Source organism: Dreissena polymorpha, chromosome 11 (assembly GCF_020536995.1).
Source record: "Dreissena polymorpha isolate Duluth1 chromosome 11, UMN_Dpol_1.0, whole genome shotgun sequence".
In the NCBI taxonomy this organism is placed as follows: Eukaryota; Metazoa; Mollusca; class Bivalvia; order Myida; family Dreissenidae; genus Dreissena; species Dreissena polymorpha.
In genome coordinates this window covers 61,843,238-61,857,703 of record NC_068365.1, presented here as the reverse complement: position 1 = coordinate 61,857,703, position 14,466 = coordinate 61,843,238, and the positions used below count along the sequence as shown (strand labels likewise).

Below are 14,466 nucleotides of genomic sequence, written 5' to 3'. Positions count from 1 at the left end.
TCTCAGATGGACCCTTTGGCCATGAAGGCTGGACCGAGACACAGTGATTTCACCTGACGGTACACTGATTGACTCCAGTGGAACACACACCCCGTGATCTGTGTTCCTGGAAAAACCTCTCTGACCGCACCCCAGGAAGCTGAAATATAAAGTATCATTGATATGACATTTTATCATAATATCTGCACAACTATTTAACAATATTAATGATGCACCTTAAACCAAAACACTTATCACTCATCTGTAAAAACTGTATAATTTCTTTTTTGTTTGTGATTCCTAAGGAGCCACTTTCCAGTTTATATTATAAAGCGTTTATTTCTGGACATTTACCGGCTTCGAAGTCCATCATGAACCCCTCTACGGAGAAGTTGTTCAGGACATCCTTCACCTTCTGGAGGACTGCAACATAATCTTCCTTGCGCCGACGGGACATGAGGACGAAGAGTAGTGGTACCTGCTTCATTTCTTCTTCAGTTCTCACAAAGCCGTGGATGGACATCGGCTGCCCATTGTGGAATGGCTTGTCAACAACCTGTAATGATAATTCATGTAAATTTATACTCTGCAATACTTACCCTTTTTTAATTTCTATAGTCATTATAGTCATGATTATATTGTAAGCAAAAAAAAAACATAACGTGAAAAGTGGATCCTTTGAAAGCATAGAATTAAACCAGTAAAACTAATATCAGTCTCCTTATAATTATATAACATACCTTAAAGGTTCCATCCGTGAACCAGCGTTTTGTTTGGCGCAAGATATCTAGCTGTTTTGGGGTCGCGAACAGTATGTGACGTTCCTCATCAACTCTCAGGTCACCAATAATGAAATCCTCACTCTGTAGATATTCGTGGTTGACTTCGAAGTTCAGATCAGATGGTGTAGGGGGGCGAAGCAGTTGACGTTGACGGTTGGCTGTTCTGGTAAGGTTTACCACCTTGGGCAGGTTCGGTCGTTGACCTCGGTCGTTCAGGGATGTTGTCGCGATATCACGCGCAGACTGATAGGCATGTTGACTGGCATGAGCCTTGATCTTGGCGGACAGTTCTTTCTTGTAGAGAAGACTGGGGTCGGCAGGATGGACAGTGGTGTTTCTCTGGTACTTGTCGCCGAGCGAAGTCACCTTAGCCTGGCACTTGTGTATTTTCCCTCTCTGGCTACATCTCCAAACGTGGCCACCATTCTTCAGCTCTTTCTACATGCTGTAGGCGTAACCGTCGGACCCAACAACAATTGGTTTGCCTAACTTGCTGCCCGTTGGTAGAAGCGTGTATGTAACTGGTTCTTCTTCGACAACGGAAGTGGACAGAGGTTCCTCGGCAACCGGCGTTTCTTGGATCTCTGGGGTTTCCAAGATTGGCGAATCATCATTGATAGTTCCATCAAGGTCGTCTGTCGTCGTTTGAGGTTTGCGTTCTGATGCATTGTAGTTCACGGACGCGTTGAGAAGGTCCACATGATCATCATCTTCAAACTGGGTGTCCATGACCTCGTCTCGTTCTGCGGAGACATCCTCTTGTAAAGCGACCCTTTCTTCGTCCATATGATCAACATCCTCGAACTGGGTGTCCATGACCTCCTCGTCTCGTTCTGCAGAGACATCCCTTTCTTCACAAGGTATACATACAAATTGAATATCAGTACCTTCTTCTACAGCTCTCTTGTAGTGGGCAAGTGTAATATCTGTAGAAAGAAAATAAAATAATTATTGGAACTGCTGTCTGTCACCTAAGAATAAAGGCAATAAAAATACAATAATTCTGAAAAAAAAATCATTCAAACACTGCTGTATGTCACCTATAAATATAATACATTAATTAAAAAAAACTAATTTCTGAAAAAAAAAGTTATCACTGGGACTGCTGCCTGTCATCTCAGAGGGATATTCATTAAATTTTAAATAACTGCCAAAAAAATATATAAAAATACATTAATAATAGAGAACTTAGAAAAAATATTGGAACTGCCACCTGTACATTTATTTTACAGTTTATTTGTAGGAACTGCTGTCACCTAACAGGAAAATTCATTTTCTTCAATGAACTTCTGAATAAATAAAGCAAATAAATATAAATTAAAGTATTATTTTACTTTACTTACTTGTATTTCCACAACGAATGTGCTGCCATAATCCACAGTTATAACAAGAAATAGCGAAGTCCTTTCTTAGCACGCGTTTTTGACAAGCAATGCACTTAGAAACAGGCATATTTAAAGTTGAATATTAGCAACACACACTTGAATATTACAAAGTAATAAGGAAGGTGAAAAAAATGCATGGTATATAAAGGGAAAATGAGTGACTCTTTTTTTTGCTCTTTATGATCAAAGGCAGCTCACACTTTGTACCCTTTTTATATTATTATTTAATTATCAACCAACAATGTTCCAGATCAATCATACATGTGATAATTTAATTAAATTGTGTCTTTAATAACTAGACATCAAACAGTTCAATCAGTCTGAAGTACATATAAACATATTAAGGAAGTGTGAACAACAACATCTTTTGATCCTTTCAGAAATATTCAAGAATAATTAACAGTCAATTTTTTATTTAATTAGTTTAAATCAACTTAAAATTATATAGTTTAAATCAACTTAAAATAATATGTCGCTATATTACTATTTCTTTCATAGTCTTATAGACTTACAACAAAATATAATTAAAAAGAACACTACTCATTGATTAATATATATATATATATATATATATATATATATATTATATATAAATATATATATATACTAAAATGCTCCTTCATTAACCATTCTTCAATCACATACTTCATTTTCTCCTACCTAAATATACAGATAATAAAAAAAAATGTTGGGAGGGGAAAAGACTAGGGTTTGGGAGAAGAAAAGACTAGGGTTTAGGAGGAGAAAAGACCAGGGGAGAAACGTCCAGGGGTAGAAAAGACCGGAAATCTAATTATTGACCCATTAGTGAATTCCGAAAAAGAACTGATTTGTTCAAATACACGACAAACCGAGGAAGTTCTGTATCTGTATCTGTATATTACTCGAAACTAGCTCACTTATGAGCAAAACGTATCGAGAGTGTGTGTGCGCGCTCTGATGTTACACTGTTAATAGCTCAATTTTCTTAGGACACTGTTGAATTGAGAATTGATCGCTTTTTGCACAAGTCACTACACTGTCTGGTAACGAGTTTCAGTCCCGAAAAGTACGTGGAATAAAAGAGTTTTTGTAAATGTCAGTGTTACTTGTTGCCAGTTTGATGGATTTAGAGTTAGAGTTTCGTTGTTTGCGTTTGTTGACATCAGAAGATTGTCAGCGGGGACGGCCACTAGTTCGTAGATGATCTTGTGGAAGAAGACCAATCGTTGGTCTATACGTCGGTCCTTTAATGGTTGCCATTTCAGTTCTTTGAGCATTTCAGTTACACTGCTCTTGCTGTGGTAATTGCTGCAGACAAAACGGGCTGCACGCCGTTATACTCCTTCCAGTTTATCGATGTCTTTTTTAAGATATGGATCCCAAACAATGCTCGCATAGTCCAAAACTGAACGTACTAGGGATATATATACATGCTCTTACAAGTTTTTTGTAGCTGTGTCTTACATTTCTCCTGATGAATCCAAGAATACTGCTTGCTCTGTTAAAGACTTTATTAACAGGTGTTGACCACCTTAAGTTTCCACTGATCTGGACTCTTAGATATGGATTATCTTCAATTTGTTAAAAGAAATAATTGTTCAGAAAATAGTTAAACGTTGATGGTACACGTTGTCTATGCATGGTCATGAGATAACACTTTGTTTCGTTAAAAACTCATTCCCCAGTTTTTTTACCAATTTCACGTGAATGTAAGTCCTTTTGTAGGTTGATATGATCTTCGTAAGAGTTATTGTTCATTGGTCTATACAAAAGACAATCGTCGGCAAAGAGACGTACTTGTGATGTTACACTGTTCGGGAGATTATTGATATGGCACAAAAATAGTAGGGGGCCGAGCACTGTACCATGGGGCACTCCGGAGTCTACTGTGCATGTAGAAGAGGGTTCACCTTCGAAATAACTTTTTGGCTTCTTTCCATTAAAAATTATTTGATCCATTTTAAGATGTTACCCTTTATTCCGTAATGTTCAAGTTTGTAAAGTAGTTTCCGATGTGGTCCTGTATCAAACGCCTTACTAAATTCTAATATAACCATGTCTTTTTGTTTCTTTTTGTCATACATTTTCATAATATCATCCATAGTTAGTATTTACTGGACTTCACAGCAATGTTCACTAAGAAATCCGTGCTGAAGTGATGTAAGTATGTCATATCGCTCTAGATGGTTTAAAATGTGTCGGCATAAAATGTGTTCTAATGTTTTACAACAGACGCTTGTTAAGGATACTGGGCAGGATAGTTACTAGCTTCATGACGATTGCCCTTTTTAAATATAGGTGTAACGTTCGCGTTTCTCCAGTCTGTTGGTAGAATTCCGGTAGATAGGCTTAACTGGAAGATATGGGTTACTGCAGGTGCAAGTTCCTCTGAGCAATGGCGGAGTACAAGTGTACTTAATTCGGAATGCTGTCCGGTCTACTAGCTTTATTAACATTCAGTGCTTTTAGAACTTTTTCTACAGCAGGAATTGTTATATTTAATCCTGTTATTTCAGGGTAACAAGGTTCACTTAACTCTATGTTACTTTCTTGTGGGTCTTCCTTGGTAAATACTGGTTGTTTAGAATTTCTTCCTTCGATTGACTGTCCTGATATAATTTTCAGTTACTTTTTAGTCTTGATACACCCACATCGTATGTGCGTTTTGACTTTATTTTCTTCCAAAAAGACTTATTATTCCCATCTTCCATGGACTTTGATAGGGATTCATTCACGTAAAACCAGTGTGCTTTTCTTAGTTCTTTCTGTAGTTTACTTTTATAAAGTTTGGGTTCAGACAACATTAAGTTAACATAATTCTGACGTTTATATATATATATATATATATATATATATATATATATATATATATATATATATATATATATATATATATATATATATATATATATATATATATATTCTGATTTCAAAAAGTGGGTACCCAACAATAACTTATTCATGAGCCACATAAAAATATGTTTTAAACTTGCATAAGAGCTTTGGTCCGCCTCCATAACATTTGACGGGTAAACGAATATCCGCTTGAGTTGATAAATCAAAGTTAAATAAACAAACGCAAAACGCAATAGATTATTTTTTAACATACTCAACTGTACAGATTTGCCTATAATTCACAACAACAATAACGAATAACAGTATGAGCGTATCCATTCCTAAACTTGCAAAATCTGCTAATTAACGCTCGATTGGTAATTGTCTCTTAACCCATTTATGCCTAGCGTCTAGAAAAAAGGCCTTGGCAAACAGCGTAGACTCAGATAAGACGCCGCATAATGCGGCGTCTCATCAGGGTCTACGCTGTTTGCTTAAAGCAATTTCTGTAAGAAATATTCAAAATATAGAAGTAAATATACTAGACATCCCTAATTTTGAAAATAAATTGATCCAATTAAGAAGGATGGGAGAGACCACTAGGCATAAATGGGTTAAGTATACGGCTTATATACTAAAACGTACCCGGGTTTTTAATGCTATTAATCGGTCGTTGTGTGCTATTTTTTTATTAATTATGTTCACATGTATGTCAAATTTTCATGTTCATGCCGTTTTTTACAGAGAAGTTTTTTTAAGATGAACAATTTCGTTTTACGGTAATCGGTAGCGCGTTTTACGCCATCGGATTTTGGGCGGGAATACAACTCGGGTACAGTCTAATATCGACCGGGTACGTTTAAGTATATTAACCTACGCGGGGTACATGTAAGTATACTTAAGAATACCCGGGGTACATGTAAGTACCTCCCCCCGTAAAAACAAATCCTGCGTACGGCCCTGCACGCTACCGGGTTCGCGTCTCAAGAAATTTTTTTACACAAAATAAATAATACACAATTTGAATAACATGTGGGAAGCTTTGTACGAACATGGGTCTACGGACATTTTCGCACTATGCAGCTTAAAAATGCCTCTGCATCCGAATACTATGAGCAGGAGTCATAATGTCCGCTTATGAGACCAATAAACCTTGCGGTACTTGATAGCGGATCATGTAACATTTGGTCTTGAGTAATGAAGATCGGATATGCAAAAAATAATCGCACGACGCGGCTCTTATACCTTGCAATTGAGTGCTTTATGCTCTGTGTAATATTCAGAAACAACTGAAGTTTGCAGACGTAATTTTGATATTCGTGGAAATATGTGCGTTATAACCAATTGTTAAATAAAGTATGTATTTCTCTAAAATAAACATCATAGCATAGTTTCATTATACATTTTAGTAAGTGTACCGGTAATTCCGTTCTGATCGGCTTTACACCACAGCCACTGTGTATTTATTAAAATCGAAGATTTTTTAAAAACAGGTAAACAGTAACTCGCAGTCTGTTCAGGCTTTTTTGCTGTTTGCTGCTCATCAGTAACTCGGGGTTGGAAATGGAGCCTTTATAAACTTGAATTTAGTAAGAGAGGTCTTTAATTAAATGTAACTTCCTAAGGGACCACACATGCGTCAAAATATGTATTTAAATGGTAAAGGGTTAAAGCTCGGGTCACAGCATTGGAACGGTCACTACCAAGAATTGGGGGTTGAAAAAGGTTAAATGAGAATTTATTACAAAACATAAATGTGTAAATAAATATTAACATCATAGTATCGTAACTCAAATTAAAAGCAATAAAAGAATATTGAAACAAATTTCAGACACGATGAAATGAAATGAGTTTCAGCTAATTCTCTTCTTGTTAACACGATTTTAGAATTAAGCATCACCTTTCAGATTACAGTAATGGATCTTAGGAAAGAGTTCAAGGATAGGGAGAACAATTCCAAATCTTACAGCGAACATGTATATTGGCCGTGCTCTGTGAAAAGACGGTTTAATGCACGTGCGTAAAGTGTCGTCCCTGATTATCCTGTGCAGTCCGCACAGGCTTATCAGGGACGACACTTTCCGTTTTATGATATTTTTTTTGTAAATAAATTATCTTCTTAGCAAAATTGTCGTTAATGCGGAAAGTGTCGTCCTTGATTAGCCTGTGCGGACTGCACAGTCTAATATGGGAGGACACTTTACGCACATGAATTAAACCCGCTTTTCCCAGAGCACGGCTCATATTTATACTACAAATATTCAATATAACCCACATCAACAGTGTATTTTAATAAATAATGTTAACCTGAATATTGTGTACAAATAATGCGACCCTCATAAAGCAACGACACATAAGAACACTATTACCAAATCTCGTTGATATTTTTCAGATCTAATCGGACAATGCCATGGCATTTTTTTGTTATATCAAGAGACTCGAATAACCGAATCATAATCGGCTAATATGCAATTACATATGTATATGTTAATGTCTGCGTGTCGTAAAAGTACGTATAGTACGTATTCAATGATTTAATGAAATTATAGTGAAGTTGTTAATTTGTTACAATTATGTTATGTACCTAAATGTTCGTTGTTTACCTAGCATGACTAGACAACTTATCGTCAGATGAAAGAAATTCTAGATAAAAACATCATTAATTAAAGAATTAATATTAAGTAAAGAAGAGTTATACCCTTTTGAATCATATTTGTATTATTTATTTTTATGCAATCGTTTTAAACGTCATTTTACAATGGCGTATGTTTGTTAAACGTAGTAAACTGTTAGTTTGTGAAATGAAATTTTACTTCAAGACAACATCATTCCGTTATTTTTTCAGATATGAATTAATAATAATATGGGCCGTGCTCTGTGAAAAGGGGGCTTAATACATGTGCGTTAAGTGTCGTCCCAGATAAGCTTGTGCAGTCTTCACAATCTAATTAGAGACGGCACTTTCCGTCTAAACTGGATTTTTGCTAAGAAGATACTTTCTTGTACCAGAAAATATCATAGAAGCGGAAAGTGTCGTTCATGATTCGCCTGCGTTGACTGATCTGGGAACAAACTAAACGCGCATGCATTAAACCCCCTTTTCATAGAGCACGGCTCACATTGATTAAAGGGGCCGTCCAACAGATTTTGGCATGTATTGAAGCTTGTCATCAAATGCTTTATATTGATAAAACCCCTTTATGCTCAGTGTTAGATGTCTTATGAGATCATCCGTTGACAATTGTTGACAATAAAACCAACATCATAAAATGATAATGTAATTGGACGATTTTATCTGCAGGATATGAGTTTAGAATGCAATAACACTTCATTTTTCCTTGCAAAAAGAGCTAAACGTTTCGCATTTTCCGTTTTACATCGCAGTTTAATAAACACGTAATACAACATGATTTCTTTAAAAAAATATTTATAGATCAAACGATGCGATATTTAGTACCTCGCCGAAGTTAGTTTCTAAGATTTATATTTCTAATGTAAAAATGGTAATAAACTGGCCGATCGGCTTATTGGAAAATTTTTATATAGCACAATCTAAATTACTTTTTCAATTATCCAAGACATTTTCATTGTAGGTAATAGAGTAATAGGACGGACGGACAGACGGACGGACGGACGGACGGACAGAATAACAGGCAGACAGACAGACAGACAGACACACACACAGACTCACAGACACACAGACACACAGACAGACACACAGACAGACACACAGACAGACACACAGACAGACTTCATCAATATAATGTATTCAATGCTACCTTTAAAAAGTGAAAGGTACGTGTATTGGATAAGATTTTTTTATAGTTAATAAAAGACACCATAAATATGCAGGACAACTTAAAACGCTACAGACCATTAGCTTTGGGGACAACAGGTTGCATTGAACTTTTACATTGTTTGCTACAAAAAAGCTACGTCGTGGACAGGATTCGAACCTGTGCGGGCAGAGCCCATTTGATTTCGAGTCAAACGCCTTAACCACTCGGCCACCACGACCGATATCTTTATTGTGTGTTTGTCGGCTGTGTTCATTAGTTGATTATCACGCTACTTAAAGACGATACTATAAAACTATATTTCCAATGTCATGCTGAAATTAAAACTGATATAGTATATATGCCTCCCTGACGTTATATTTTTTACCGTTTACTATTATAATATACAGTTTAAGTTAAAAACGTAAAAGTAACTTTCAAATTCATACACACTGTATTCTCGCGTCGGTAGCAAAAATTAGTATATATATAAATAAATATATATTTATTTACATATATATATATATATATATAATATGGAAAATAAATACATGATTTACATTTCAAAGAAAACTATTGCATTAACAATATTCGAAAGCAAAGTTACACAATATAAAACAATATAAAACAAACATTAAATTAACCATTTCAGAACAAAATGAAAGAATTGCATGCAATGAATACCTGAACACTTTAAATAATTTCTTATTGGAAAATCTGTAACGCATGCAAATGCATTTATATTGGATCTTCGTTACTATTTTAAAGTATCGAATTTGCGCAAAGCTTACTATACCCTTCACAACTATATACATTCTTTATACACAAGCTGTACTGATGTCGAAAATTGAGTGTGAAACTGCTATATCTCTTAAGCCTTATCATTAGAGATAAAAAAATATGCTGAATAAACAGTTAACATCGTTGCTAAACGCACTGTAGTATCCGTTTTCGTAGATTGCACGCTTTTTACTTCGAAAAGTTTCAGGCCTACCGGCGGTTCATTGTATATTCAAATTGATTGGTTGCTTACAAAGATCAGCTTAGGTGAAAAGCTGGTTTAAAAAGCTACGCCGAAAAAAAAGAAGTCGTATTTGAAATTAATACAGTTCTGATTACTTTATAACCAGTAAACATAACGTCTACAAAAGATATCTGAAAACGCATAAGTCGATTAATATCAGGCAAATCTCACATTGATGAGCCCTCGATATCAGGCAAATCTCACATTGATGAGCCCTCGATATCAGGCAAATCTCACATTGATGAGCCCTCGATATCAGGCAAATCTCACATTGATGAGCCCTCGAGCACCAGTCTTATAATCAAACAGAACGATCGTGTAATTATTATACAAAAACATGACACTCTTTAAAGCACTACATTCAACAACGTAACAGAACATTTCGATAAAATGTGTCGTGTTCTGAGAAAACTGGGCATAATGCATGTGCGCACAGGTCAATCAGGGACAACACTTTCTGCCTTAATTGGATTTTTGCTAAGAAGAGACTTCATTTTAACGAAAAATGTCAGCAGAAAGTGTCGTCCCTGATTAGCCTGTGTGGACTGCACAGGCTAATCCGGGAGGACACTTTACGCACATGCATTATGCCCAGTTTTCTCAAAACGCGACTCAAGTGGTCGGCGAGTGTGTATTTCGAAGTTTAAAAAGTCCATTCGCCTTAAGGCTGCATTATGTGTACTCCCAAGCACTGTCTAAATAACTGTTCTGGACTCACGAAAGATGTACAGCTATTTAGTTTTTTCTAAAAGTTTTTCACTTTTGGTGTGGTCTTGTGCTGTGTGTAGAAACCGGAGTTACCGGGGGAAACCCCATCTGTTCGGTATGGTAACCATCAACCAAATTCACGTTCGCCAGGAGCTTGGATTGAACCCGGGTCGCTTATGTGAGAATCGCGTGCACCAACGACAGCGCTCACCGTACAGGCTTTTCGTCCTGCTCCTGTATAGCACCACCCTACAGTTACAGACACTAGCTCATCCGAAACAAAGATAATATGAAAGTTAATAGGATTGAAAGTTCTAGCTACGAATATGGATATCGTACAAATTGTTCCAATAGTGATTTTTGAAATTCTTATTTTAAATTTTAAACACTTAATTAAATTTATATTGAATTTTAAATTATCCATTAATAGAATCTTTTCCAAACTGATATCACTGAAGCACAATTTTTCTAATTAAGCACAGTCTTCCCCGGATTTAACACCAAATGATAAACCCAATATTTACATTCTTATTTATTTATTTAAAAAATATGATGATTGACACAAAGAATGGAGATCTAAGATAATCCAAATACTAATCCAATCCACTCCAATAATCCAATAAATCCGATAAGTTCACTTCCTTTTAAAACACGATAATACGACCGCGAATGAATGGTTGTTGTTTTCAGGTGCGGTACATGTTGGCCTAAAAAGTGAGCGTACCAATAAAACTTCATAACGTCATTATATTTCTTTCAATAAATGTTTGTTGTTTAAAATCGGAAAATTAAAGTGTCTACAAGCAATGAAATAATATGGCAATATAAAAGTCGAAATTAACATATTATACAAGGAAGAATGCAACTGATTGAAAATGTACTGCTTGTTCGAAACAAAGCTTTGCTTATGAATGATACTTTAACCAGAAAACAGCATAAACCCAGAACAGCCTGCGAGTAACTCGCACTCTGCTTAGGTATTTTGCTGTTTGCTGCTCATCAGTATTAAATGGTTGGACATGGAGCGTTTGAACTTTGAATGTAGTAAGAAAGGTCTTTAATTAAAATTAACTTTCTGAGGGACCACAAATGCGTCAAAATATGTTTCTAACTCGTAAAGGGTTAAGGGGTTCTCATCGACAATATTGCAAACCCTCTGTATTAGCTGTTATATACCCCTTAAGCTGTGATTATTTAGAATCTGTCATCGCCAATCAATATTTTCGTGACATTGTATCTAAGCCGAGAGGGAATGGACAAGTCTCGTAGTGTTTGGTTATCGGGCAGGTCTAGGTATCCCAAAACACTCATGCTTTTCTTGCAATAATTAAATATGTCCTGCGCTTCAGTAAGTCTGATTTTAGATCTCCATTCTATCGAAGTTGCAGTGGAATTCCTCCGTTCCGTGCAGTAGTTACAGCCGTCTAATCTAGACTGTGTTTGGCTTTTGACAAAACGTACACTTTTGTCATCAAATTTCAGTCCACCAAATGCATATAAATCTTTTGAAGCTTCAAATGTATGTTCTGCAATGTCTTCATATTGCACCAGCTTAATGATCGACGGATGAAGTTTCAGCAACAATTTGGTATGAGACAAATCATTTTGCAGTCTAGAACAGAAAAGTGTAGGTTGTAATGTAGCTGCCTCTTCGAGTTCTCTGTATACATGCGGCAAAACATTTCGTCTCGAATTTATTATCGCCCTTGGGTCTCGCACTATATGGATAATCTTCATATTGGGAAAGAATGGTAAAAGCTCGATTGCCTGCTGAATGGACAGACGAATAAACTTCAGGATTATAGTTTTCGATTCCAAACATCGCTGACGAGCTATACGAAGAAACAGTTGAAAACCAGAGGAAGTGTTAAAAAACTCGTCAAAAAGTTTTTTCATTGTACTTGGGATTTTCCGTGAGAAGCTATCCATTAGCGAGTCTAAACACAATTTTTCAAGATCACATGTCAGCCAGTACTTTATTTCCTCCATAATCATTGACGCTTTTGCACGGACATCGATAGCTCTGAAATGAAATCAGTATATATTTGTATATGATGCTAAATGGATACAGTAGCATCAATTGGAAAAACGTATGCTTGCTAGAATGATAATGTATGAATATTTGGATGCGTTATTTAAAGATAATAATTTCACCAAAATAGATTTATTGACTGGTCAATCAACAAATACATGCAAAAAGCAAAAGCACACATAACAGCGCATCTGCTAGCATTAAAGATTCCATATATTGTACAGCATACAGTTGAAAACAAGTTAAAATATGTGGTAGAATAAGTGGTAGTCCTTTGTTTCAAGCATTAAACTAAAAAATCACAAATCCAAACATTGCGTTTGCCTCATTAAAGATATATTTGAAATGATCGATAAGAAACACAGGCGACATATATCCGACTACACAATAAAGTGCATACCAAGGGCATACCTATTACCAGTCACGCATTGAAACGTAACACTATCCAATTTGTTTTTTTCAGCGTTCACGAATGCTTGCTCTAGTTTGTGCAGCGGCTCAAAGACATAAAAAGACCGCTCGCTTTCCTGTAGAATTGAAGCCGTCAACGTGGAACCGGTGCGCATATACGCTATAACCAGGATAATTGATCTGTTGCTCAGTATACTAGGACTGTCTTCTTTGTTGAACGTAGACATATTGACCTGCGGTACACGTGTTCGATTCACTACGTTCAATTCGTCTTTTCTCGGTGAGTTTGTCGCACTTCTGTTGGGAAAAGTTCCAGTTTCATTGAGCGAACTGATATCTGAAAGATCATTATTTAGATTGGCAGCTTTACATGAAATATTGGTTTAAATCAATATTCGATGCACATACAGAAGAAATTGGGCGTATTTATGTTCGTTATTATATGAATCTCGGGCTCTTAGGGGCTAAACATTCATGGGCGTAAAGTGTCATCCAAAATAAGCCTATATGGTTCGCACAGGCTAATTGTGGACTGCACAGTCTAATCTGGGCGATACTTTAACCCATTTATGCCTAGCGTCCTGAAAAAAGGACTTAGCAAACAGCGTAGACCCAGATGAGGCGCCGCATGATGCGGCGTCTCATCAGGTTCTGCGCTGTTTGCTTAAAGGAATTTCAGTAAGTAATATTCTGAATATAGAAATAAATATACCAGACATCCCTAATTTTGGAAATAAATTGATCCAATTTAGAAGGATGGGAGAGTCCACTAGGCATAAATGGGTTAAGCACATGCATTAAATCCTCTTTTCACTGAGCGCGGCTCAAATCTTTTTTACCTGTTAACACTAATGTAGGTCTTGGTGTCATGTACGGATAAGTCCTGTAGCATACTCCTAATACAAACAGCACAACCACCAGCAACGGAAACAAATTCCAAAATGCAGTCTCTTTGTTCATATTTGAGTGATATATAGATATTCTTAAAACACGGCTTCTGAGGAAATAACAAAATAACCACTCAAGGAAACACGCTCAATAAATTTGCAAATATCATAACGCCATTAAATTTCTTTCAAAAAATGTATGTGGTTTACAATCCAAAAATGAAAACTCAGTGTTTAACAGTTATTCCAATAATTTGCGATTTATTTAACATTCTGAAAACAAAGTGGTCTATTTTCTGACAAAACATGCGCCTTCAAATGGACAGGTTAATTTTCATAAAACAAATTACCGGTAGCTTCTATTCAATTCTTGATTGGTCAATAGTATTCGTCTCCGCACGTGCTAATTGTTGATTTGCTGAATCACCAAATTACCAATTAAACCACGTGGTCGGAAATAGCCCAAATTGCGTTGTCACTTCGATCTTTGTCAACCGGATGTTTTGTGACATTTAATTACAAGTAATATACCTGAGGCGAGGCGGATGAAAGTTTCATAGCCCATCATCTTGACATCTTTTTATGTTTATGCCTTTATGTAAACCTAACTGCGTATTAATTTAAACATATTCTTATAAAATATTTTGATCACAATTCTATTATTT

The 14,466-nt window shown here is 36.1% G+C and overlaps 1 protein-coding gene and 1 non-coding gene across 2 annotated transcripts; both read right to left on the bottom strand.

The window, feature by feature from the left end:
* Positions 1-2: 2 nt before the first annotated feature.
* On the bottom strand, positions 3-13,141 carry LOC127849885 (uncharacterized). The gene is made up of 6 exons (XM_052382637.1): positions 12,974-13,141; positions 12,140-12,238; positions 1,204-1,664; positions 720-1,068; positions 334-535; positions 3-139 (listed from the first exon to the last, which is right to left on the bottom strand). Exons 1-6 carry the CDS (start codon positions 13,139-13,141, stop codon positions 3-5), a joined length of 1,416 nt encoding a protein of 471 aa, XP_052238597.1.
* Positions 8,899-8,980, bottom strand: Trnas-cga (transfer RNA serine (anticodon CGA)). The gene has a single exon. It is a non-coding gene; the product is annotated as a tRNA-Ser (tRNA).
* Positions 13,142-14,466: the final 1,325 nt, after the last annotated feature.

Bases quoted from the DNA above. Each gene is read 5' to 3' on its own strand.
- LOC127849885 (XM_052382637.1), bottom strand. From the start codon at position 13,141: ATGTCTACGTTCAACAAAGAAGACAGTCCTAGTATACTGAGCAACAGA. The intron at 536-719 runs GTATGTTATATA...TTATCATTACAG, and splicing joins TCACGGATGGAACCTTTAAG to GTTGTTGACAAGCCATTCCA. The intron at 140-333 runs GTAAATGTCCAG...TTTATATTTCAG, and splicing joins CATGATGGACTTCGAAGCCG to CTTCCTGGGGTGCGGTCAGA.